Raw genomic sequence first — 24696 nt, 5'->3', positions numbered from 1 at the left:
CTATGTCGTATAAAAAGTCAAAACTTCGACGATCAGACTTAGAGCGTATTTCTACGTAAGCGAGTATTTGATTCCTCCGGACTTATTTCTTTCAATTAAGAAAGTCCAGAATGTGTAATAACATGTCAGGGCAATTAAATCCTTTGCAAATTTTCCGAGTGGAAAACGTGTTAAATTTTTGGGCATCTTCATTACATATGATGGAAAGATACTTGTTGAGAAAAACTTTAAACAAAGATTGAAGAAAATCGCAAATTTAATAAATCTTTGGAAGTCAAGAGGTCTATCCATTCATGGCAAAGTAAACATTATTAAAGCAATTCTTCTCCCCAAAATGATTTATCCTAGCTCTTTATTGAGTACGCCAGCCACGGTTTTAACAGAATTTAAGTCTTTGGTGTTTAATTTTCTGTGGAATGATAAAGATAAAGTCACCCGACGCTCAACGTGCGCGCCTTACGACTCTGGTGGTCTTAAAATGATTGACTATGAAACCATTGTACGAGCATTAAGATAAGTTGGTTGAAACGAATAGTGGATCATTGTAGAGTGTTATGGTTTTTGGAAGCAATTATCTTAATTATTTTTTAAGCAACAAGGGAGGGCTATTCTTCCTTGAATGCAATTATGACGTAAAGCAAACAAATATCTTGCCAACCTTTTACCATGAGCTCCTATCTTGGTGGGCTGCATTAAGAGAAACTGTTGACCCCGATAGGGGTTGCGAATACATATTATGGAATAATAAAGAAATTCTGATCGCGGGCAAAACTGTTTTCTACAGACATTACTTTGATACGGGTGTAATTATCACAAAGGACCTGCTTCATGACATGACAAACACTCAGTCATTTTGAGCAATGAAAGAGCAAGGTTTGACAAATTCAAATTTTTTGGTTTGGACTGGCCTGAGACAGTCTGTCCCATCGAAATTACGTGTTAATATACATAACTTCAAGACTGTCATTGACTTGGAAAATTGTTGATGTAAAAACTACTACTATCATCTGATAAAATTCAAATATGAAAAACCTAGGAAATGGGATAAGCTTGGTCAAGAATTTGATTTAAGAGAAGACCAACTTTCAGAAGCATACCTATCACCTCTGAGGGTTGCAACTAACCCCCTCCACATCGCCTTCAAGGCACTTTTATTCTTAGTCTCACTCTGTCGACTCTACTATTGTAAAGAACATTCACGAACTCTTTTGTTGCGTAAGAACTTGTTTTGTTTGTACAGATACGACACAGCTTGATATAGCACGTGATATCACATAAATATAATCAATTGTACATTAGACTTTGATTAGTCCTCTTGCGAAGCGAAGACGAGAACACGAGATAGCGATTTTACGAAGTTATATGTTGTAAATAGGGACAAATTTCAAATTAAACGGAAATCATTCAAAATACAATCTCGAAGTTTAGTAAATGGCGCCCAACGTGGGGCGACGAGCTCCTTGACGAGTGAAGTCAAACATCGATTATGACGACTACCGAAGAAAAGAAAGAGAGGTTGACACGATTGCGAGCAATACGAGGAACTCACCGTTCCATTGTAACGAAAAATGCGACAAAGGTTAACGACCTTGTGGAGGATAAAACACTTGCAGCTAGCGAGCAAGTTAAACAACTGGAAGTTATACATCGATTGTTGGAAACGAAGCTCAAGGCTCTTGGAGACATAGATCAGGAAATTCTATCTTTGTGTAGCGTAGAGGAAATTCCACAAGAAATAGAAGAATCGGAAAGGTATGTGGAGAAAATTATCACGTGCCAGAAGAGAATAAACGATATTTCTCAACAGAACGATGGGACTACGCAAGAAACGAGTAATCCACTCGCCGGATTAATGCAAGCGCTTCCCCTAGGCGTACCACAGCAACCTATGAATCAAGTCAAGGCGAAACTAATACTGCCTAAATTTCGTGGTGACGTAACGACCTGGACAGGATTTTGGGCATCATACAAGTCTGTAGTTCACGACAACGAAAATATCTCAAAAATCGACAAGTTTAATTACCTAAAATCACTTTTGGAAGGAGCCGCAAGTCGAGCCATTCAAGGCCTTACTTTATCAAGCTCCAATTACGATTCAGCCGTGGAAATTCTCGAGCAACGATATGGCAGGCCGCAACAGATAATTTCTGCGCACATGGACGAGATCTTAAAGATACAACCCTGCTCAAGTGATCGACCATCGTCCGCTTCGGTTTCTGTATGACAAATTGAGCGTACATGTGCGAGGATTATCTTCACTCGGAGTTACGGCACAGGAGTATGGCAGTTTATTAATCCCGATTATCATGTCCAAGTTACCAAACGAAATAAGGCTTGAAATCGCGCGAAAATCGACCACTGATGTTTGGAAAATCAGTGAATTGTTAGAAACCATCAAAGGGGAAATCGATGCGAGAGAAGCGAGTGAAGCGATCAAAGCTCAAGAATTTCAAGGACGAAAACACACCCCTGGTTTGGGAAAGTTACCCCCAACTGCAAATACTCTGGTTTCCATGCAAGGCAAAGAATTTCAATTTCGCTGCGTTTATTGCAATGGGGAGCATTACTCAGCCTCCTGCACGAAAGTTCGACTATCGAAGGATCGAAAAGAAATTCTCCAGAAGAATAATCGCTGTTTTATTTGCCTCAAAACTGGTCATGGAGCAAATAACTGCTTTAAAACAAAGAAATGCCGAAACTGCGATGGAAAACATCATCAATCGATTTGCGCAAGAATTGACACGCCTGCGGAAGATCAAAGAAACCCGAATACGAAAACTTGAAGGACTCGCAAAACGAAAGTACAACAGTAACCACGACTACAACTGCGAATTCTATGACCAAGGGAACTGTGTTGCTTCAAACAGCAAGTTGTATGGCGGTCAACGGCTCCAATTCAATTCCAGTGCGCGTACTCTTCGACAATGGAAGTCAACGATCGTATGTTTCATCGAGTGTGTCTTCTCGCCTTAATTTAAAGCCTGTCAAGTCAGAAAATCTTCGCATCAACACCTTCGGGGACGCAAATTACCGGAAACAGAAGTGCACTGTGGTAAAGCTATGTCTACAAACACGAAGTCACGAGGAATTGGAACTCTTTGCATTGAACTACCCAGTTATTTGTTCTCCTCTGCCAAGCAAAATCAATGTGGCTGACTATGTCCATTTAGAGGGCCTCGATTTTGCAGACGACTTCGACAGCACCGAATCTATTGATGTCTTGATTGGTTCCGATTACTACTGGGACTTTGTAACTGGGGATTCCATTAAAGGCGAACATGGTCCAACCGCAGTGGACAGCAAATTTGGATGGCTGTTGTCTGGACCAACATACGATCTATCATCTAGCAATGTTGTTGCTTCCAATTTGATTATTTCCGGTGAATGCAATTCGATGTTTGGAGGACAAGATGACGAATTGGTTGAGAGTTTGAAGAAATTCTGGGAGTCCGAGAGTACTGGAATTCTAGACGACTCCAAGTTCGAACGACAAGTACCCGATATCGCAAAGCAAACCGATATCTCCTTCAATGGTCGGCGTTACGAGGCAAGATTGCCCTGGAAAGAAGACTGTGCGCCGAACTCAAACAATTATGGTATGTGTGTGTCTAGGCTACGATCCCTGCATCATCAACTAAGGAACGAACCGAATTTACTGAGCGATTACGACAAGATCATTCGAGAACAAGAACAGGCCGGAATCGTTGAAAGGGTACCTGAAGAAGAAACAACCAGTGACAAGAGCCGAGCTTATTATTCGCCACACCATGCAGTTATCAGAAAGGAATGCGAAACAACTAAAGTACGTATAGTATACGACGGGTCAGCAAAATCGTCCAAAGAAGAACTGTCACTAAACGACTGTTTAGAGACCGGCGATAATTACATTCCGCACATATTTGACATGCTAGCAAGATTTCGAAACAACCTTGTGGGTCTTACTGCAGACATCGAAAAGGCCTTTCTGATGGTGAGCATTAAAGAAGAAGACCGAAACATGCTACGCTTCCTGTGGTTTGATAACCCAGAGCAAGACAGACCCAAAATAGCGCAATTTCGATTCAACCGGCTTTTGTTTGGATTACGACCATCGCCTTCGATACTTGGAGCAACAATAGCTCACCACTTGTCCTTGTACAAAGTGAACCGGAAATGACAGCGCTTCTCGAAAAATCATTTTACGTCGATAATCTGCTTTCTGGAGCTGGAAACGATGAGAAGACCCTGGAAATTTATCACAAATCGAAGAGAATCATAGCAGACGGAGGATTCAATCTGAGAAAGTGGAACTCTAACTCGCCTAAAGTGATGTCTGAGATTTCAAATTCTGAAAGGCCTCGAGAAGATTCAATTACGCCGAGCAAATCGCAGTCGGATGTCACAGTGATCAGTCTTTCGCTAAAACGACTACTGGATTGGACAGTCCTTCTACGAAGGATGACACTGTCATTAAAGTTCTGGGGTTAAAGTGGAATACTCTCAGCGACGAACTTTTCTTCGATTTTTCCAGTTTACACACGTACGCGATGTCACTTCCGCTCAACAAGAGGTCCGTTTTAAAGGTCACAACGAAGATCTTTGATCCGATGGGATTCTTAACGCCTTTCACGATAGGATTGAAGATTCTATTTCAAGAACTTTGCGAGGACAAGGTGAACTGGGACGAACCGCTTCATGGAAAGCTTCTTGAAAGGTGGAAATCCTTGCTGGACGAAATCAGATGTTTCTAAACCGTGCGTATCCCGCGATGCTATTTTGTTGCGACGCCTGCGGATGTTCAAATACACGCCTTCGGCGACGCCTCCGAACACGCCTACGCCGCAGTTGTTTACTTGAGGTCTTGCTACGAAGATGGTCGTATTCACGTGAGGTTAGCGGCCTCCAAATCCAAAGTGGCACCCATGACAAAGCAATCCATTCCGCGTTTAGAACTGTTAGGCGCTCTATCTCTTGCACGGCTAGTCGACAAGTTCAAGGCATCGATTGGAGGAAATCACAAAACCGTGTATTGGACTGACTCGATGACAACTTTGTGCTGGATCAAAAATCAAAGGGTTTGGAAACAGTACGTGCAACACCGAGTCGACGAAATCCGCAGCCTAACTTCAAAGAATTCATGGCGACATTGTCCCGGTCATTCAAATCCTGCTGATTTGCCCTCGCGTGGTTTGACAGCTAAAACCCTTGCAACGTGCGAAACATGGTGGAAAGGACCCGAATTCTTGTACCTTCCCGAATCCGAATGGCCCGAGCATCAAACGACCCAGTCCGAAGATGAATTAGCGCTCAATGAAGTGGTCAAATCGCTGTCAACCACTGTGCACTCACTTGTGAGTATCTCAGTCAATATGCCAGAGAAGAAGATTGATCAGATAATCGACATTAATCGATTTCACGACCTGACAAAATTACTTCGTGTTACCGCCCTCGTTATCAAGGCCGCTGAGTCATTCAAGAATTCAGTCATTAACAAAGAGGGTACTCGGAGAGAACACATGCGATTAAACGCAACAGATGTAAACGAAGCCGAACGACTCTGGATCCTTACAGTTCAACGGTCAGCCTTTTCCAAGGAAATCGCATTTCTTCTGATTAAAGAGCGCAGTTGTACCCCTACAACGTACGTCACGCAGTTTGGATTGTTTTTGGACGAAGAAGTTATCAAGTGTAAGGGGAGACTTAACAATGCACCGTTGCCTGTAAACACGAAGAATCCCATTCTACTGCCAGCCAAGCACGAATTCACCCGTTTACTAATCAAGCATTCACACGAGTCTGCGAAACACAGTGGTATCAGGGACACTTTAACGACATTACGAGAACGCTATTGGGTACTGCGTGGACGAGAAGCGGTGAAAGGGTTCATTCGAAATTGCGTTATTTGTCTCAAACACGAAGGGTCACCATACGGTCCTTTACCTCCTGATGACCTGCCTAGTAATCGAGTGTCAGAGGATCCGCCCTTTACGCATATAGGGCTCGACTTCGCTGGACCGTTGTACGTCGAAACGAAAAATTCAAAGGAAGAATGTAAAGAATCACAGAAGGTCTATGTGTGCCTCTTCACGTGTGCCTCCACCCGAGCTGTACATTTAGAACTAACACGAGGACTTAGTGTTGAATCGTTTTTACTTGCCTTCCGAAAGTTCACCAGTCAAAGGGGATTGCCTGCCACCATCACTTCTGACAACGCCAAGACGTTCAGATCTTCGTCTCAAGATATACGAAAGATAACACGAGCAGAAGAAGTTTGGCGATACCTTGCGAACAAGCAGATTACGTGGAATTTTATTGTCGAAAAGGTCCCGTGGTGGGGAGGATTCTGGGAAAGGCTTGTGAGAAGCATCAAGAAACCCTTAAAGAAGATCCTAGGGAGGTCTACACTCCGTTTTGACGAGTTGGATACTGTCTTAGTGGAGATCGAGGCAGTCATCAATTCCAGACCCCTAACGTACGTGTACGATGACGAGGAGTCCATCTCTTACCCTTTAACACCTTCCCATTTGATTTACAGTCGACGAATTACATCAACTCCGAACGCTTCTCACTATGAAGTAATCAGTACCAATCAATCGCTCACGAAGAAATTCCGTCATCATAAACATGTTCTTCAACAACTGACCAATCAGTGGCGTCGAGAATACCTACTCGAGTTGAAAGAACGATCTCAAGTTCGACCTAAGGGGAGCAAAAAATGAAGTATTTCCATTGGAGACATCGTCTTGCTGAAAAACGATGCTACGAGTAGAGCTTTTTGGAAACTAGGAAAGGTCGAAGAACTGATTCCAGGAAGAGATGGGAATGTTCGTGCGGCTGTGGTGAAATCTGTTAGTGATTCAGGTCGTCCATCTCGTTTGAGAAGAGTCGTACAGCATTTGGTGCCCATCGAAGTCAAGGTGCAGCCTGAAGCTACAGTATCGAATGAAGTACAAACAGCTAATCAGAGTGCAAGACCAAGGCGCACCGCTGCAGTTACTGGAGAATCAAGACGAAGAGAACTTAACGTTGTGTAAATAAGTTAGTTATTCGCTTTCACGAAATAACTAGGGGAGTGTAAAGAACATTCACGAACTCTTTTGTTTGTACAGATACGACACAGCTTGATATAGCACGTGATATCACATAAATATAATCAATTGTACATTAGACTTTGATTAGTCCTTTTGCGAAGCGAAGACGAGAACACGAGATAGCGATTTTACGAAGTTATATGTTGTAAATAGGGACAAATTTCAAATTAAACGGAAATCATTCAAAATACAATCTCGAAGTTTATTAAAACTATTCCAAAAGTCGAGTCGTCCCGACTCGTAACGACTCGACACGACTTGACGACATTTTACTACCCCCCTCCACATCACCTTCAAGGCACTTTTGTACTAAGTCTCGCTTTGACGACTCGACTACGTGTCGAGTCGTGCCTACTCCTTTACTTCCTGTACTATTAGCAACTTTGAATTTTCATCGCACGCGAATCAACAAATTGATCTGTCCTGGCGTAATTAACTTTTCTGTTGCACGCGTTGTTCAGGATTTTTTGCAGTTGCTCAAATATTAAATCTGTAGATTTATAATGGTAATTGAACTGAGTGGAGTGCAATTTGGTCTGAAATCATACGCGTGATTTCAAAATCGAACGAGCGCGCAGCGCGAGATCGATTTGAAATCACAAGTATGATTTCAGACCAAAATTGCACTCCACTCAGTTCAATTGCCACTTTATTAGATCCATTTTGAAATCGCACAATTTTATCGCCTTAATTTTTGGACTTTTGGTGTATTGTTCCAGTAGCCGATTTGTTAAAAAAAAGCGGAACCGGAAACGCCTTTACGTCTCATTTAGTATGCAAAACGATGTCATGTGACGAAAACTCATCCGAGCATGACAAGGAAACAAGCGGTTTTGAAGTCAGAACGAAAATAGTCTGCTTCAGGTATAAAAGTTCAATTCTCGTCGCCTGAATCAATGATGGAAGCTCTTTCTTTCTTCTGTGGTTGAGGCTGAGACTTTTCATTGTCTTTGGAGAAGGAATTTGAAGGTGCATCCTGCGTAATTCTGCGATGGATTTCTTTTGAGTTGTGAAACTCCCTGGAGTGCACGATGTCCAGTGGATGGTACGTTTTTTTTCTTTCATACCGTTTAATGGCATGATTTTAAGGGAGTCCAGCTCGTTATCACCTCCGTTTCTTTTTGTGACCTCGGCGAAGGACTCAATACTCAGGACCTTGCCAAGTTCTTGCGGCGCCATTTGTTTCAAGATATTTCCAAGATGGCGGGACTAACACCAGCTTCGTAAGACGTTCATTCATTCACTGTTTTGTGGAGCGGGGCGTTTTTGACTATGTTTATTCACAGCGACAGAGTTGAGCTCTTTTGTTGCTTCGTTTGAAACTACCAGAAACCTGGAAACATCTACCTTCTTGAGATGGCCCTGAATTTGTTGTTGTGTGGTTTTCGTTTGTTTTTGTTTTACTGGACTCGGTATCCTACGGATTTTGAGCAGATGTTGAAGAAAAATCGCCAAAATATTCGTCAAAATGGACACTGAAAGTTGGAAACTTCCATTAAAGTAGGTGTTCAGCCTGAAGGAGCTGATAATCGTCATTTAGAAACTGCAATTAATTACATTCGTCAAGTTTTTTGGAAAAAAAACACAATAACAACAAAGTTTTGGCAATACTAGTTGCTAAATTCTCCACACAATGGCTTTTTACCTTTCATTTTCTTGAAATTTTATTGTTTACTTTAAACTAATATTGAAATCTGATTTGTTGTTTTATTTAACTGTCCCATTCTCAATGGCTGAGAAAAAGATGCGATTTAGAGCAAAAAATAGTGCGATTCGTGAATAAATCGCATCATTGAGAGCCAATCAGATTGCAAGGATAACCAGTGATTTCAAAATGGATTTAATAAATCGTATAACATGTATCAACATTTTATACTGTAGAGTTATTTGACTAGTTTGTTTCCTTTCAAAAGTGGTAGTCATTGTTAGAATGAAAGTGATCGTTTACATTTTCATTAGTTTTCTTGTTAATTGTAAATGATGACCGCCTAGCCGTAATTGTTTGAATGTCTAGGACATTCTAAAAAAGATTGTCCTACGACGACAGTTAGTGGTGCTTATTTTGCGCGAGCTTGTTTTTTCCTAAAGCTCTTTGCACTTCAGTTTTGTTTACAACTAGGCTAACTCCGTCGGTTTTCTGAAAAAGAATGTTTACACATGAGCGTCGTTTTGTAACAATAAGTTGTTTATTAATTATGCGTAATAAGCGTTGGGGCCTTTGATTGACATTCGAAAAACTTATTGACACGAGAACGGTTGTTACAAAAACAATTTTCAGCGCGTGCTTATCAAACTACATTTACAACTAGGCTGACTGTTTTTTTTTTCCTTTCAGTCCAGTGAAACAAATGTTCAAAGAGATGGAGTTGGAGCAAACGCCATGCCAGGTGAAACAGACTCGCTCGCACAGGGTGCCGATCGTCAGGAGCAAGTAAGTTTACTTTATTCACTTCTCATTCAGCCAGAAAAAAAGCTACTTTACGAGAACTTTTTCGGTTGTTTACGCAAAGCCGACAATTCGTTAACACTTAATTTTTTTCTTTTGCGTAGAAGATTGCTTGACGAAAACAGTTTGTGATGTTTAAAAAAAAGAATCATATCACTACACCAGTTTTATCAATGATATGAGAACAAAAGCTTAAGCGACACAAAGCTTTTGGCGCATGCTAATCAAAGTACGTTTACAATTAGGCCAACTTTAGTCGGTTTTTTGTATAAGAGGTTTAACACAAGCGTCAGTTTGTCAACAATAAGTTGTTTATGTGTAGGCGAGTGGGGTCCTAGATAGTTTGACTGTCTCTAGCATACGAAAAAAATTTGAGTGTTTGACGAAAACAGTTTGCGAAGTTTACCTCGCGCTTGCTTTTTCAAAAGAAAAAAATTGCTTTATATCAGTTTTGCTTATAACACGAGAACGGTTGTTGCAACACAATGTTTAGCGCGCGCTCATTAATTAAATTACATTTACAACTAGGCTGACTGTTTTTTTTCTTTCAGTCCAGTGAAGCAAATGTTCAAAGAGATGGAGTTGGAGCAAACGCCATGCCAAGCGAAACAGACTCGCTCGCACAGGGTGCCGATCGTCAGGAGCAACTAAGTTCACTTTATTCACTTCTCATTCAGCCAGAAAAAACTATTTTACGAGAACTTTTTCGGTTGTTTACGCAAAGGCGTCAATTTGTTAACATTTAATTTTTTATGCGTAGGCGTGACGAAAACTGTTTGTGAAGCCTGCTTTTTCCAGCAAAAGAAATTCACTTTATTCACTTAGAACTCGTTCCGACCAAAAAAAAAAAAACTTCTTAGCTTTTCTCAGTAAAATTTTCATTGTTTATGCGTAGGCGTGTGCAGCCCTTAATTATTTAATTGTCTGTGAGACGTGAATATTTGTTAACATTTAATTTTTTATGCGTAGGCGTCACGCAAACAGTTTGTGAAGCTTGCTTTTTCCAAAAAAAAAGAAAAAAACTTTTTCGGTTTTCTCAGTAAAACTTTCATTGTTTATGCGTAGGCGTGTGGACACCTTAATTATTTAAGAGTAAATGTCAGTAAAAATCAAAGAAAATTCTAGAAATGTGGCCACGGTCGAAAAATCGATTTTGCTCATACTTTGCCAGTTTGAAGGCCTAGGTAAGTAACTGGAGGAAATCAAGTTAGTTTTTTGAAATATCCAATATAACGGCAGAAATTCACGAAAAACGGTTATCGCACCGAAAGCTCAGATTTCACTTCGCGATAATCCGAAATTTTACACTTTTCAGCTTCTTGCTGCACAGTCGTTTACATCGCTGTGAAACGTTCTCAACTTTAGATGTGTACATTGATTCCTCCTTAATCAAGACATAGTGATCATTTTTATTTCTTGTGTTTTCTGGCCCAACTGAGCCCCGATTAAGTAGACATACTTTTCTAATTAAAACAAAACTCAAAAGTTATGCAAATTCAGTGAGGAAAAAGCTGACCGGTAGTGCTTCTAATTGTCTGATATTCTAGCAAAAGACAGTTCAGTCAATGAATTGTAGGCCTACAGTTTCATTTTTGTGGGATCTACTAGCAATTTTGCATGAACGCCGATCAAAAATCGAGAAAATTGCAATTCAGCCCCTTTGAAATTTGCAATGTAACGCAACACGCTAAAATAGGTAAGACCATTTTTGTTGGCCTGAGACAGGACAATTAAAGCCTATTAATGTCTTTTACATTTGAAAAGCTTTAAAAGTAGTATTTAACTTAAAAAATCGCCGACAAGAGTTAAAAAAAAAAAGAAACACCAAACTTTTAAATCGCACTCTCCATCTTTTCGCTGCCCAGTGTCACGCTCGAGCGATTTTTCAAGGGAAACAAATTTGAAACCATTTTTTCACCGTTCAAAATGAGTGAAATTTTAATAACAAGATCTTTGTTGTTGATGTGCGAAATCATGCATTAATAAGAGAAGATTGCCCAGTTAACCCGCCGAACGAAGTAAAAAAGGTCTCAATAGTATATACATATTGGAACGATGTTAGGGATTACAAGCTTTATGCCGTCGCTAGCCAGTAGGAGGCTATCTATTCCCGCGAAAAGTTAATGTCGTATCGATAACCAAGCAAACAACGCACTTATCAAAGAAGAATCGGAGTAAGCTGGATGAGTTAGAGACGCCCCGCGCGAGTTCGTTCTTCAATACGGTGGAATTTGTGCCGGCACGCAGTTACGGTCATACCGCTCATACAGTGTAACAAGGATATCAAAATCCACTAACAGTCCTTCAGATTTTATCGCATTGAGACATACGTGAAGAATATTTCTGGCGAATGTGTGCGTTTCGAGAAACCGAGAAACTTCTTGGAGTCGACAATCTCATTGATTAGGTCAGGAGCCCATGACCGGCTCCTGATTAGGTACAGGTCCAGAAGTTGATTCATGTCACTCAAGGATCTGTGGAAATTACACACACGGCAAATGGAAATTTATTCAAGTCCGTGAATTTACTAGAAGATTCAGAACAGTTCTTCCCTGTGGGCTCAGGCGCGCCATTGACGACTGAAATCTTTGATGAACAGAGAACCAGAACCTCTCCTCAATGATAACAACGCATATCCCGCCTTGACTTGCACCTGTCGGCTTATACTTTAAAATCAGTCTGACCAGATAAAAAGCAACACGCCAGTCCTTGTGCTAAAAGTTTTCATCATTGAAGGAAGTCGAGGTAAGCAAATACTTTAGGAATAATAAATAAATAAATAATTTCCGTAGTTTTAATGGTCACACTCTCAATGACTAGCCAGAAGCAAGGTAGTCCTGTTCTGGCCCTCTCCTTGTCACGCAACGTCGAGAGGGAGGGTCCCTCGCTCTCGGCTCTCTCCTGACGTTTCGTGACAGAGAAAGGGCCAGAACTGGACTAGAAGCAAGGAAAAAAAAAATTGACGCGCGCAAGAATATCACCAATGTTGCACACACGCAATTTGCTTAATTACGTTTGGCCACCTTGTTGCAACATCCAACATCTTACAGGATACTTGTGTTTTCGAATTATTTCTTGTTAACTTATTTGAACTGAAAAGCTTGTTAAACCAGGGTCGAAGAAAGGCTCGTCAACTGAATGAGGCAGTAGTTGGTGATATAAAACGATCCACAAGACTACATGATAAAGTATGATAAAGGGTAGGTAGCACTGACTTTTTCAGAAGTGTAAACCACAACGTAGGTTAAAGATACCGACATGTCATTGGCTACAAAAATGCTTCATGCTTCAGTGCTAGATAGCAATGAAAACCAACCGTGGCGTCACAAATTTGGTTTGTAAACAAGGCAATTTTTATCAGGAGTTTTTTCTCATCCCCACCCCAGCGTTGACAATGCAATTCAACTCTTTTCTCTTCCTTTCTCGCCCTGCAAGTTGATCATGAAACTGACACTGACGTCTCTTTTTCCACCCCGATCAATGAGCTGAATGCAAAGGTAGGCTTTTTGTACCGGACGAAGCTTCAAAGGAAAGCAAACTGATAGCTGAATATCGCATAATTTGAAAAAGCGATTGAAGGTTGAGTTCTGGAGAAAGCTCCATCATCTTCCACAGATTTGACACATCTGCCAATTCCGTCACGTACTCGTTGCATAGTAGCACCGCGGACTGCAGTGTAAAGCTCTGGTACGCGTTGTTATTTGAGAAAGCTGAACAGTGCGTTTTAGCCGTCCCGAATATCCTTGCTCATGCAGATTTGAATTGCTTCTGGGAGGAGTTATCTAAGCGCAAAGGGAATCTGAGAGCAACTGGTGGGGAAATACTTTGAACGCTTCAAACACTCCGTCACTTATCCCGAAGCTGCATAAATTACTTGACCTTCGCCACAGATTGTCATTTCCAAGATTGTAGCATGGGCTAAGTGTATCATGCGTGACACAAAACAGGGAGAGTTAGGGAGTGATTAAGTTTGGTTCTACTCGTGTTTTTTCGCTGTTACAGGCAATTTCTAAGTTAAATACTATTTCTAAAGCGTCTCAAACTTTAAAGACATTAATAGGCTTTGATTGTCCTGTCTCAAGCCAACAAAAGATTTTTACCTATTTTAGCGTGTTGCATTACATTGCAAATTTCAAAGGGGTTGAATTGCAATTTTCTCGATTTTTGATCGGCGTTCATGCAAAATTGCTGGTAGATCCCACAAAAATGAATCCGTAAGCCTAAAATTCATCGACTGAACTGTCTTTTGCTAGAATATCAGACGATTTGAAGCACTACCGGTCAGCGTTTTTCCTCACTGAAATTGCATAACTTTTGAGTTTTGTTTTAATTAGAAAAGTATGTCTACTTAATCGGGGCCAGTTCGGCCAGAAAACACAAGAAATAAAAATGATCACTATCTCTTGATTAAGGAAGAATCAATGTATACATTTAAAGTTGAGAACGTTTCACAGCGATGTAAACGACTGTGTAGCAAGAAGCTGAAAAGTGTAAAATTTCGGATTATCGCGAAGTGAAATCTAAGCTTTTGGTGCGATAACCGTTTTTCGTGAATTTCTGCCGTTATATTGGATATTTCAAAAAACTAACTTGATTTCCGTCAGTTACTTACCTAGGCCTTCAAACTGGCAAATCATGAGCAAATCGACTTTTGGACCGTGGCCACGATTTCTTTGATTTTTAGTGGCAATTACTCTTAATTGTCTGTGGGACGTAAAAAGGTGATTGTTTTTCGAAGAGAGTTTGTGATGTTCACATTTCGCTTGCTTTTTCCAAGGAAAAAAATGTTTGCTTAACATAATCTTGCTTTTAGACGGGTGGGGTTCTTAATTTTGCAATTACCCGTGAAATGCAAAAAGAGATGATTGTTTGTGATGCTTACCTTTCGCTTGCTTTCTTTCCAGCCCTTCGAAGTAACTGACAACAATGACAGCTTATTTAATTTCGACACGTCTTGGGGACTGTTTGAGGAGACAACGAGCAGCAACATTGCTACCGCAAGCCTTATCGCATAGCCAGAAATTCCATACAGCATGGCTGCCAAGCATGCGCAGGGGGCACACATGTGGATTTAAATATGGCGGCCGAACATAGAGAGAGTGTGGAGAGTAATGTAAACTTTGCCAGTTTTTGCTAATGTTGCCTAAAACACAGCTTTCCCCAGCTTAAAAATGCGAAACACAATGTATAAACAACAGTTTATTCGAACAACATGCGATGATAAAATTGTTTTAGTCGGTGCCTTTTACTGGTACGTAACCTCAGAAATAAGCGTACCTTTCTCCCATAAGTCTCTGTAAATGGTGGTTACCTTCATATTTTCTTAAGCTCTTGATGCAAAGATCGTCGTACCGACACATTTCCCCAGCATTGCATTCGAAAGATAAGATGAAAAGCTCGCCAATTAAGATATCTTCTCCCATATAAACAGCAGCTAAGGCAGTGCCATTTCAAGATAAAAAGTGCTATTTTCTGTAAATGTCATCAACGAAGTGAGAGCCACTACACTGAGGCAAGAATGGCCGCTGCTCCTGTCTGTTTTCGTTCTCTTCGACAGCCATTTTGTTTTTCCTCGTTTCCTTGGTCAGTGGTGTTCCCTCTTGCAATAGGAAAGCCGCTGAACATGAGAACCGGCAGGATTTGGAAAAAAGCGGGAAGATTGCGGGAAAATCTTGGGAAAATAAAATATTTATAAATGCCATGTCTGAACTACCACCAAATAAATCATTTCAACCTTGGAAAATCGATATTGTAGATAAATCTTTGCAATATGCAAGAAACATAGCAACAAGAAAGGTAGCCTTAACAATTTCTTTGGCATATTCAACCATTAAAGAGTGGTATTATCTTGTGAGGGAGCAAGAAAAGTTTCAAGCAGCGGGTCAAGATGCTAATTCCTCTCATCAAGAAGGTGAGTAATTTTGTCTTGATATTTACAACCTTGTAAACTTTTTGGTATATTTTCTTAACCTTCTCTGGTGATTCCTTGATAAGAAGGTAGGGGTGGTAGAGAGTGAAAGGGGAAGGGAATATCCATAAGATGAAAGATACAAAGTAACATAACATAAAAAAATATATATATAATCATCACCAACATTTCAGCTGCATAAAATGTACTTCACGAGGCCTTAACATGACCCTGATGAAGGCCAGTCTATCCAGCTAAAAAAAGGTGATGTGAGAGCAAAATACATCATTTTTGTCCTCATTATTTTGTGATCTACCATACACTTTATTATCAACAGGATCTCCTTTTTTCAGTGGATACTTTTTTTGTGGGTTCAAATCTCACTCACCTTTAATTTTCTTTTAAATATATATTCAGTAAATATGATTATTTACAGTGTATAAAGCCAGGATTCTCTTCTATACTGTCCATTGATTGATTGATTTATGCCTGAGAGTATGTTTGTTTTTATTGATTATTTTTTTAAATTTTCTTTTAGAAACTACAAACAACTCTGAGAATATCAACTTCCTCTGGAACTATAGAGGCCTCCAGGGAATTCTATATACCAAAAGCAATGGGAAGGCCAAGTTTTACTATGTCAATGATGGAAGAAAGCTAATGTTTCCAGATTTAATTGATATGTGTACACCAGCACATGCATTTGTAATCAAAGATGACATGGGTACACGCCAAAATGTCCATGAGCAGTTTGCAAAAAGAGCAGCAAATGTTCTATCACTGTATCGCACAAATAAAGGTAAGAGAAACTGGGAGCAATTGGATGAGAAAACATTGAAATTTCATTTACATGAAGACCAATTAGCTTCTTTTCAAGAGGTTGAAGATGAGGTAGTTTCTCTACAAAATGATCTACAAGAATGGAAAGCAGCACATGCAAACCTGGAGGCAGAAAAAAAAAACCTTTTTGATGAAATGAAGGACACTATCAACAGAATGGGTAAGGAACTATGTCAACTTCAAAATACCAACAATCAACTTCAAGAGTATATCAAATGCCTTGAGAAAGATGAAGGGTTTTCCTACAATGGAAAAAAATTTCTGAGACTAAGAACAGACAGCGCACATTGAAGGCTTTCCTGACTAGAGCTGAAACAGCTTTGTGGTTTTCACAAGCATTTGGCCTTCATGTTGAATCACTTAGAGTTAAAGAGGCAGACACAGGGAAAACATACGAAGTAAATGTTGAAACCAAAGCACAAAAATGAGGCGAATGTTCAAATCCTGTTACTAACATAAACGATTCCGACATGGAAAAAGTTGAACAAATTCTTTATCTTCTTGATAAATTCTGTGTCAGTGATGAATTTTACCACGAATTTAGCATGATTGAAAATGGTCTTCCAAGATCTTATCTGATTAAACAATGCAGAAATGATCTGGACAAACTTTGTCATGTGACACCTACTCCTGGAACAAATGAAGGTGCACAAGTATCATTTGAATCACTTCTCTTGCAGCAAATTTCAGCTTTTAAAAAGGAAAATCCAGAGTTTGATTTTGGCAATGAAACACTAAAAATAAAAATCAGTGGGGATGGAGCTAAAATGACACAGAAATCTAATTACATTCTTCTCTCTTGTGCACTACTCCAGAAACAAGACGAAGTTATGTCTGCCAAAGGAAATCATACCATTGCAGTAGTCAATGGTAGTGAAAAGTATGCAACACTACAGGTATCTTTCAAGACTACATTTTCAGAAATAAATTCTCTGATTGACAAAGGCACTATTAGTGTTGATGGTCAAGAAGTTAAGCTTGAGTTTTTCCTAGGAGGGGACTATAAATTTCTACTGACAGTCATGGGACTTAAGGGGGCTACATCTTTATATGCCTGCCTATGGTGTAAAATCCATAAAGACAAAAGGTGGGAAACAGACAAGCATTTCCATCACTTTAATTCACCACCAATGATGAGAACACTATTGGAAATTAAGGAGCTGGTGAAGAAAGGAAAAGGTGATTACTGCTGTGTGAAGGAACCACTTTTGAACATAGACCTTGACCATGTCATTGTAGATGAGTTACACCTGCTGCTACGTGTAATGGATGTGATGCTAGACAACATTATCACTGAAGTCATTGACTGGGATAAGATTGAAGATTTCGAAAAATCATCCAAAGAGCCTCAAGGCATCCATTTGAAAAAGCTCGTGAGTGAGATCAGATCCTATGGTGTGGGTTTTGATGTTTGGGAACTCCGAAATCCAGCTGACAATAAAGGCACTGGAAAGTATGAATTTACAAGTCTGTTTGGAAACGACAAGAAGAAAATTCTCTCCTTGCTACCAGAAAATCTCTGTAAAGTGCTGCAGCCAAATACCTGCACTGAAATATCCAAGGTGTGGAGTGATTTCAGAAGTTTGTATGAAGACATAAATTCCTGGTCCTCAGACAAATCTGTTGACACTTTTTGGCACAAGGCACAAAACTGGTTGGAGACCTTTATTTCTCTCAGAGGAAAGAGAATTGGCTATGAAAGAAAGAGAATTACTCCATATATGCATGTACTTTTTGCTCATGTCCCTTATTTCCTCCATACACATAAATCTCTAAAAGTATTCACTGGTCAAGGAGTTTAGAAAAACAATGACTCAGCAAGGAATGTAGTGCTTTGAAAATCAAACCACTTTGACTCAGTTGGAGATATTCTTAGACTTGAAAACAGACAATGGCTTCTAAGAGAAAGAGAAAGAGCAAGCAGAAAGTACACAAAACACAATTCTCAATACTGGGAGCAAGAAATCAGTGTCAAGCGTGCGGGTAAAAAGAGACAACCTGAAGCAAACATACCCAACATGGAAAGCAACAACTCGCCAGACACATCTACATCACAAGTTCAGAATGAACAACCCCAAGCAAGAAATGGCACAGATCATGAAAGGCTGGGAAATAAAAGAAAAAGGCATATAGACGATGGGGGAAAAGGAAACAGAAAAGGGAAAGGAAAGGGTAAACAAACAAAACAGAAAAAAAAAGAGTCTAGCCTGAGCAGCTACAAAGCATGCACATAAACAGAGGAATCTTCAAAATATAAACAAATATAAACAACAATTTCAAAGCCTTTATGTAACTTTCTGACTTGACATAACAACATAATTTCTTAGAAGCAGGGTTATTAATGCGCTTAATAAGCAGGGTATTAGCTTGTACCTAAACCCATCTAAAAGCATGCATTCACATTCTCAGTTTCAATCACAATACTGCAATTGAGCGCTTGTTAAAACTTAAACTTACTTTTTCGAGATGGTATCTGGGCTTAGGTACAAGCTTCCCCTCCACAAGTTTATGTGTCTGTGGTCCCAAGCTCACAAAAGGTTTTGCTCTAATTGGAAATATGACTTGTGTGCCATCTCCAAGGTTGTCCATGTAAGAGTCCCAGTCGGGACATTCTTTTAAAAAAGAACAGCGGTTAAAGTCAGTCTTCTCTAACAAAGTACAACTGGATTTTGTGCTGGGTCTTCCTCGTCCTCTAAAAATATAATTAAAGACATCATGTCTAATTTCTACTACAGTTGTGGCTGAGGCTGTCTGATGTTTGCTCTTGAGATGCTGGAGAATAGCAACTGCCAGTAGATCAGATCCCTCTTTAATTCTTTCCTCTGAGGGTTTGGACATTCTAAATGCCCTAAAGAAAATAGTTGGGATCCATTATTGTCTAAAATACATGCAATATTTTTGTAGAAAACGAAACAATAACCAAATAAAAACACTAACAAAATTGCTTATAATGCGAAAGATGACATAAAATTGTTATCTTCTCTTCTCGTGTCCCAAACTATTTCGTACTAGATCGAGGAGTAGTAAAAAATTAAGTTCGTACGTTTAATTTTGACTGGACAAAATAATGCTAAAAGAAGCACCTTATTGCGGTTTTATTAAGGTTTTCCTCCACTTCCCACGTGTCCTCCAGCGAACTGTACCCTTTCCAACGAATTAGGTACTCATTCTTAAAGACAAAATACATAGAACACTTGTTTATGTGTGCGGTAAAAAGCGTACACAAGGTTATCAATTCATTAGTGACGTTACGTGCTTCAAACAAGCGTCTTATTTACCTTTCCTTTATTTCTCCTGCAGCTTAAAACTCTTTCCACTTGAAAGTAAGGGCCTTTTTTCCTTTTCCACCGACTCTCAATGAAATCTGCCGTATTGAGAGCATTTAAGCTCCGATAATAGCCTTGGGAATGCTTTCCTCTTCGTTTATCCGCCATCTTGAATGCAGAAATTTACGCGCCCGCCGTTCGAGCCGCTGACTGTATGGGATTTCTGGCTATGTAAGTCTCGCTTTGACGACTCAACTACGTGTTGAGTCGTGCCTACTCCTTTACTTCCTGTACTATTAGCAACTTTGAATTTTCATAGCACGCGAATCAACAAATTGATTTGTCCTGGCGTAATTAACTTTTCCGTTGCACACGTTGTTCAGGATTTTTTGCAGTTGCTCAAATATTAAATCTGTAGATTTATCGTATAACATGTATCAATATTTTATACTGAAGAGTTATTTGACCAGTTTGTTTCCTTTCAAAAGTGGTAGTCATTGTTAGAATGAAAGTGATCGTTTACATTTTCATTAGCTTTCTTGTTAATTGTAAATGATGACCGCCTAGCCGTAATTGTTTGGATGTCTAGGACATTCTAAAAAAGATTGTTCTACGACGGCAGTTAGTGGTGTTTATTTTGCGCGAGCTTGTTTTTTCCTAAAGCTCTTTGCACTTCAGTTTTGTTTACAACTAGGCTAACTCCGTCGGTTTTCTGAAAAAGAATGTTTACACATGAGCGTCGTTTTGTAACAATAAGTTGTTTATTAATTACGCGTAATAAGCGTTGGGGCCTTTGATTGACATTCGAAAAACTTATTGACACGAGAACGGTTGTTACAAAAACAATTTTCAGCGCGTGCTTATCAAACTACATTTACAACTAGGCTGACTGTTTTTTTTTTCCCCTTTCAGTCCAGTGAAACAAATGTTCAAAGAGATGGAGTTGGAGCAAACGCCATGCCAGGCGAAACAGACTCGCTCGCACAGGGTGCCGATCGTCAGGAGCAAGTAAGTTTACTTTATTCACTTCTCATTCAGCCAGAAAAAAACTTCTTTACGAGAACTTTTTCGGTTGTTTACGCAAAGCCGACAATTCGTTAACACTTAATTTTTTTCTTTTGCGTAGAAGATTGCTTGACGAAAACAGTTTGTGATGTTTAAAAAAAAGAATCACATCACTACACCAGTTTTATCAATGATATGAGAACAAAAGCTTAAGCGACACAAAGCTTTTGGCGCATGCTAATCAAAGTACGTTTACAATTAGGCCAACTTTAGTCGGTTTTTTGTATAAGAGGTTTAACACAAGCGTCAGTTTGTAAACAATAAGTTGTTTATGCGTAGGCGAGTGGGGCCCTAGATAGTTTGACTGTCTCTAGCATACGAAAAAAATTTGAGTGTTTGACGAAAACAGTTTGCGAAGTTTACCTCGCGCTTGCTTTTCAAAAGAAAAAAATTGCTTTATATCAGTTTTGCTTATAACACGAGAACGGTTGTTGCAACACAATGTCTAGCGCGCGCTAATTAATTAAATTACATTTACAACTAGGCTGACTGTTTTTTTTTCTTTCAGTCCAGTGAAGCAAATGCTCAAACAGATGGAGTTGGAGCAGACGCCATGCCAAGCGAAACAGACTCACCCGCACAGGGTGCCGATCGTCAGGAGCAAGTAAGTTCACTTTATTCACTTCTCATTCAGCCAGAAAAAAACTATTTTACGAGAACTTTTTCGGTTGTTTACGAAAAGGCGTCAATTTGTGAACATTTAATTTTTTTATGCGTAGGCGTGACGAAAACTGTTTGTGAAGCCTGCTTTTTCCAGCAAAAGAAATTCACTTTATTCACTTAGAACTCGTTCCGACCAAAAAAAACAACTTTTTAGCTTTTCTCAGTAAAATTTTCATTGTTTATGCGTAGGCGTGTGCAGCCCTTAATTATTTAATTGTCTGTGAGACGTGAATATTTATTAACATTTAATTTTTTATGCGTAGGCGTCACGCAAACAGTTTGTGAAGCTTGCTTTTTCCAAAAAAAAAAAACTTTTTTGGTTTTCTCAGTAAAACTTTCATTGTTTATGCGTAGGCGTGTGGACACCTTAATTATTTAATTGTCTGTGAGACGTAAAAAGGTGATTGTTTTTCGAAGAGAGTTTGTGATGTTCACATTTCGCTTGCTTTTTCCAAGGAAAAAAATGTTTGCTTAACATAATCTTGCTTTTAGACGGGTGGGGTTCTTAATTTTGCAATTACCCGTAAATTACAAAAAGAGATGATTGTTTGTGATGTTTACCTTTCGCTTGCTTTTTTTCCAGCCCTTCGAGGTAACTGACAACAATGACAGCTTACTTAATTTCGACACGTCTTGGGGACTGTTTGAGGAGACAACGAGCAGCAACATCGCTACTTTTATCTGTTATTACATTTTCTTAATTTTTTATGGTAGATATTTGTTTATAGATTTGATTTCTTGTAAAGCGCCAGTGAACCATTGGGAAATGGCGCTATAAAACTTTTATTATTTTCATTATTGTGAGGGCGGACAGGTTACCTTGGATCTCAAAGGACAAGAAACTAACCAACTCCAAAGGCACGGAAGCGCGATGAAAGGGCTGATAATCTCAGCCAGGAAAATGAAGAAAACGTGATTTGCTAGGAGAGCTCGACTGTTGATATTCATGAGCAGCCAAGAGCAGCCAAGACACTTGGCTGTAACTGGAAGAATGATCGATGAAAAATTGAGCCTTAGTCACATCTGGACAAACATGAAACAACTGCTAAACTCATAAACGAGCAGCAGCATCGCTACCGCAAGCCTTATCAGGTCTGTCCTTCGAGATCTGGAGCAACCATCCTGGAACGAGGTGTCCACTCCACGGTCCACTGAACGTGAGGAGCTGACTGCAATCGCCAGAAGACAGGTACAGGTTTTGCTAAAACAGGAGGCAATGCCAAAGAAGCTGGATCACATCATCTCCCTACTTTCCGTGCCAGTGGCTAACCGACAGGCCGTTATCCATGTTACTCCTGCTGACAGACCACAAGCCGACCCTCCACCAATCCAAGAGCCAGTTCCATGTACCATGCCTCCCGCTTCCAGTCCTCTAGATGAGTCACCAAACCTGCCAGAAAATACGTCAAACGAGCCCATTATACCTGCCTGCCAAGTGCCACACGAAGAGCTGTTCCAAATAAAAAAAATATGTCCAGATCAAGAGCGAACTTTGCAGTTCTTCTGTTAAAACGGTTATTCGATCCCAGTGAGCTAGAAGGTAGGAACATTGCAGGTGCTCGAGGTAAAGTACACAGTTAACCCTGCTAAAGTTAGCGAGATTAAGAGAATTGTTAGTAGTTTTTTTCCTTCGTCTGCATGCGATGAGTTATCCACATGGCGTGAATGTAGAAAGGATATGGATGAATATCTTCGTCGACCAAGCTGCCGTAAGAGAACACAATAAAAATTAGTTAGTAAGTTTCGATCATTTTGTAATAGCATATTGTTGAAAATTAGTTAGTAACTTTTGATCATTTTGTAATAGCATATTGTTGAATAAATGGCACACTTTTCATTTGATTTGTTGTGGACTTCGCTGACTTAATCGCCTTGTGTTTTTGAGTGCTAATTAGTTCGAAAGATTTTCATCCCTGGGTTGAGTCGGGTTGATAGATCGTAGATTAGGGTAGATTTTGGTCACGTGCTAGGCAACGATGTTCAAGAAACAGATCGAATTTCATTTCAATCAGATCAAAACAATATGCTTTCAGATAGACAACATTCTCTTCTGAGCACGTAATATTTATGACGAATCTTCTAAGGCTTTTTAAACTTAAAGAAGATAACTGATGTTTAAATATTAATTGAAAATCTCAAGCGAAATGATGTGTTTTGCTGTTATTTCGTGTCCGCAAGCCTCAGTTCGTCAGTCGCTGGCGCCCTTGTTGTTTCTCACGAAAAGAAAAGACACGACAGGAAAAGCTTTTGAACACCGGTAAACTCCGAACGCTTCGGAGTACGAAATATTTTTAATGAATCTTCGAATTGTTTTAAAGTGCAATGATTGCTGTAATTTAACATTGAAAGCGAAGTTACGTGTTTATGTTCTGTTATCTCAGTGAATCCTAGCACGCCCGTCAGTAGCTGGCGCCGCTTCTTGAAACTACATGTACAACAGAAAAAATACTTTTACTGTAAAGCGGTAAGCCGGTTTAACCCTTTCATGCATCCTGTTGTTGTCCAACAACAAAACAAATAGTAAAAATAATAATGACGTCATAAATATTTCATCCCCGAACGGTGGTTCCTGGGGAAGAGCAATAGGATACACAGATAGGAGACTGGAGTTGAGAGAAGCCATGTTTGTTTCACTGCTTGCTACCGAGTGTTAACATCGGACTATCGACTTCTGACGATCAAGGTATGTACAGAACATCTATTTTCGCTTTCTTAACATTTTGGAGCAACAAAAAATATTTTCAGCATTGAGGTGAACTCTTTTCAAAGTAAGGAAACTAGTGTCCGGGTCCGCGCGGTCCCAAAGCTGACTGTGTCCCTTTAAGTTTTCGAATAAAAACGAATAGATTAGTTGTTAAATAATACTGAGTTGCAGCATGGTCGAAATGACCTGTTGTTGCTGAACAACAACATGCACTCACGGGTAAAATTTCCCAATCATGCTAAGATTCTTTTTGTAGTGTTTTTGTATTCTAAGCTTGCTTTTTTCAGAAGAAGGACCTCTATGATCATAGAAAATGCACTGCTTTACCACGTGGAAGCCATATTTAAGGACGATTTCGGTTTTGTTACTCTTTTACACAAGCTTGTCAGTAGTATAGCACAGCGGTATATACGAACTGACAATTGAGAGGACCCCATTCAATACACGTGACACATATCAACCAATCACAACATTCGAATTTTACGTGACTTTTAATAGAGAACAATGGGCTACATCACAACTTCTCATAACCTATTTCCTAAAAGTGTTTCTCATTATCATCAAAACTTCTCATAATCTGTACACTAAAAGTGTTTACATTTTAATCGAAATGAGTTAAAAGAAGGGCCATGTCAATGTCATCTTCGTCTAAGACAGCTTTTTTGTAGCCGTAAGGGTATGATAAGAATGTGTCTGGGTCAACAACGCGTTTGTCGAACACAACTCGATAATTT

At 39.7% G+C, this 24696-nt stretch overlaps 2 protein-coding genes and 2 pseudogenes across 2 annotated transcripts; 3 read left to right on the top strand and 1 right to left on the bottom strand.

The window, feature by feature from the left end:
- The first annotated feature begins 1486 nt into the window (after positions 1 to 1486).
- On the top strand, positions 1487 to 4156 carry LOC149098588 (uncharacterized; annotated as a pseudogene).
- Positions 4157 to 4901: 745 nt separating this feature from the next.
- Positions 4902 to 10262, top strand: LOC149098587 (uncharacterized). The gene is made up of 3 exons (XM_089276707.1): positions 4902 to 6671; positions 9406 to 9501; positions 10068 to 10262. The coding sequence occupies exons 1-3, from the start codon at positions 4902 to 4904 to the stop codon at positions 10260 to 10262; spliced, it is 2061 nt and encodes a 686-aa protein (XP_089132833.1).
- A 5208-nt stretch (positions 10263 to 15470) lies between these two features.
- LOC149098586 (uncharacterized) lies at positions 15471 to 18498 on the top strand (annotated as a pseudogene).
- A 30-nt stretch (positions 18499 to 18528) lies between these two features.
- Positions 18529 to 19750, bottom strand: LOC149098585 (uncharacterized). Its single transcript, XM_089277168.1, has 3 exons — positions 19543 to 19750; positions 19348 to 19433; positions 18529 to 19112 (listed from the first exon to the last, which is right to left on the bottom strand). Exons 1-3 carry the CDS (start codon positions 19696 to 19698, stop codon positions 18680 to 18682), a joined length of 675 nt encoding a protein of 224 aa, XP_089133294.1. The 5' UTR covers positions 19699 to 19750; the 3' UTR covers positions 18529 to 18679.
- Between the last annotated feature and the right edge of the window lie 4946 nt (positions 19751 to 24696).

This window comes from Orbicella faveolata, unplaced genomic scaffold (genome assembly GCF_042242905.1).
Source record: "Orbicella faveolata isolate gen_17 unplaced genomic scaffold, um_ofav_v1 contig_46, whole genome shotgun sequence".
In the NCBI taxonomy this organism is placed as follows: domain Eukaryota; kingdom Metazoa; phylum Cnidaria; class Anthozoa; order Scleractinia; family Merulinidae; genus Orbicella; species Orbicella faveolata.
Note: the sequence above shows the minus strand (reverse complement) of the source record. Positions and strands in the feature narration are given on the sequence as shown.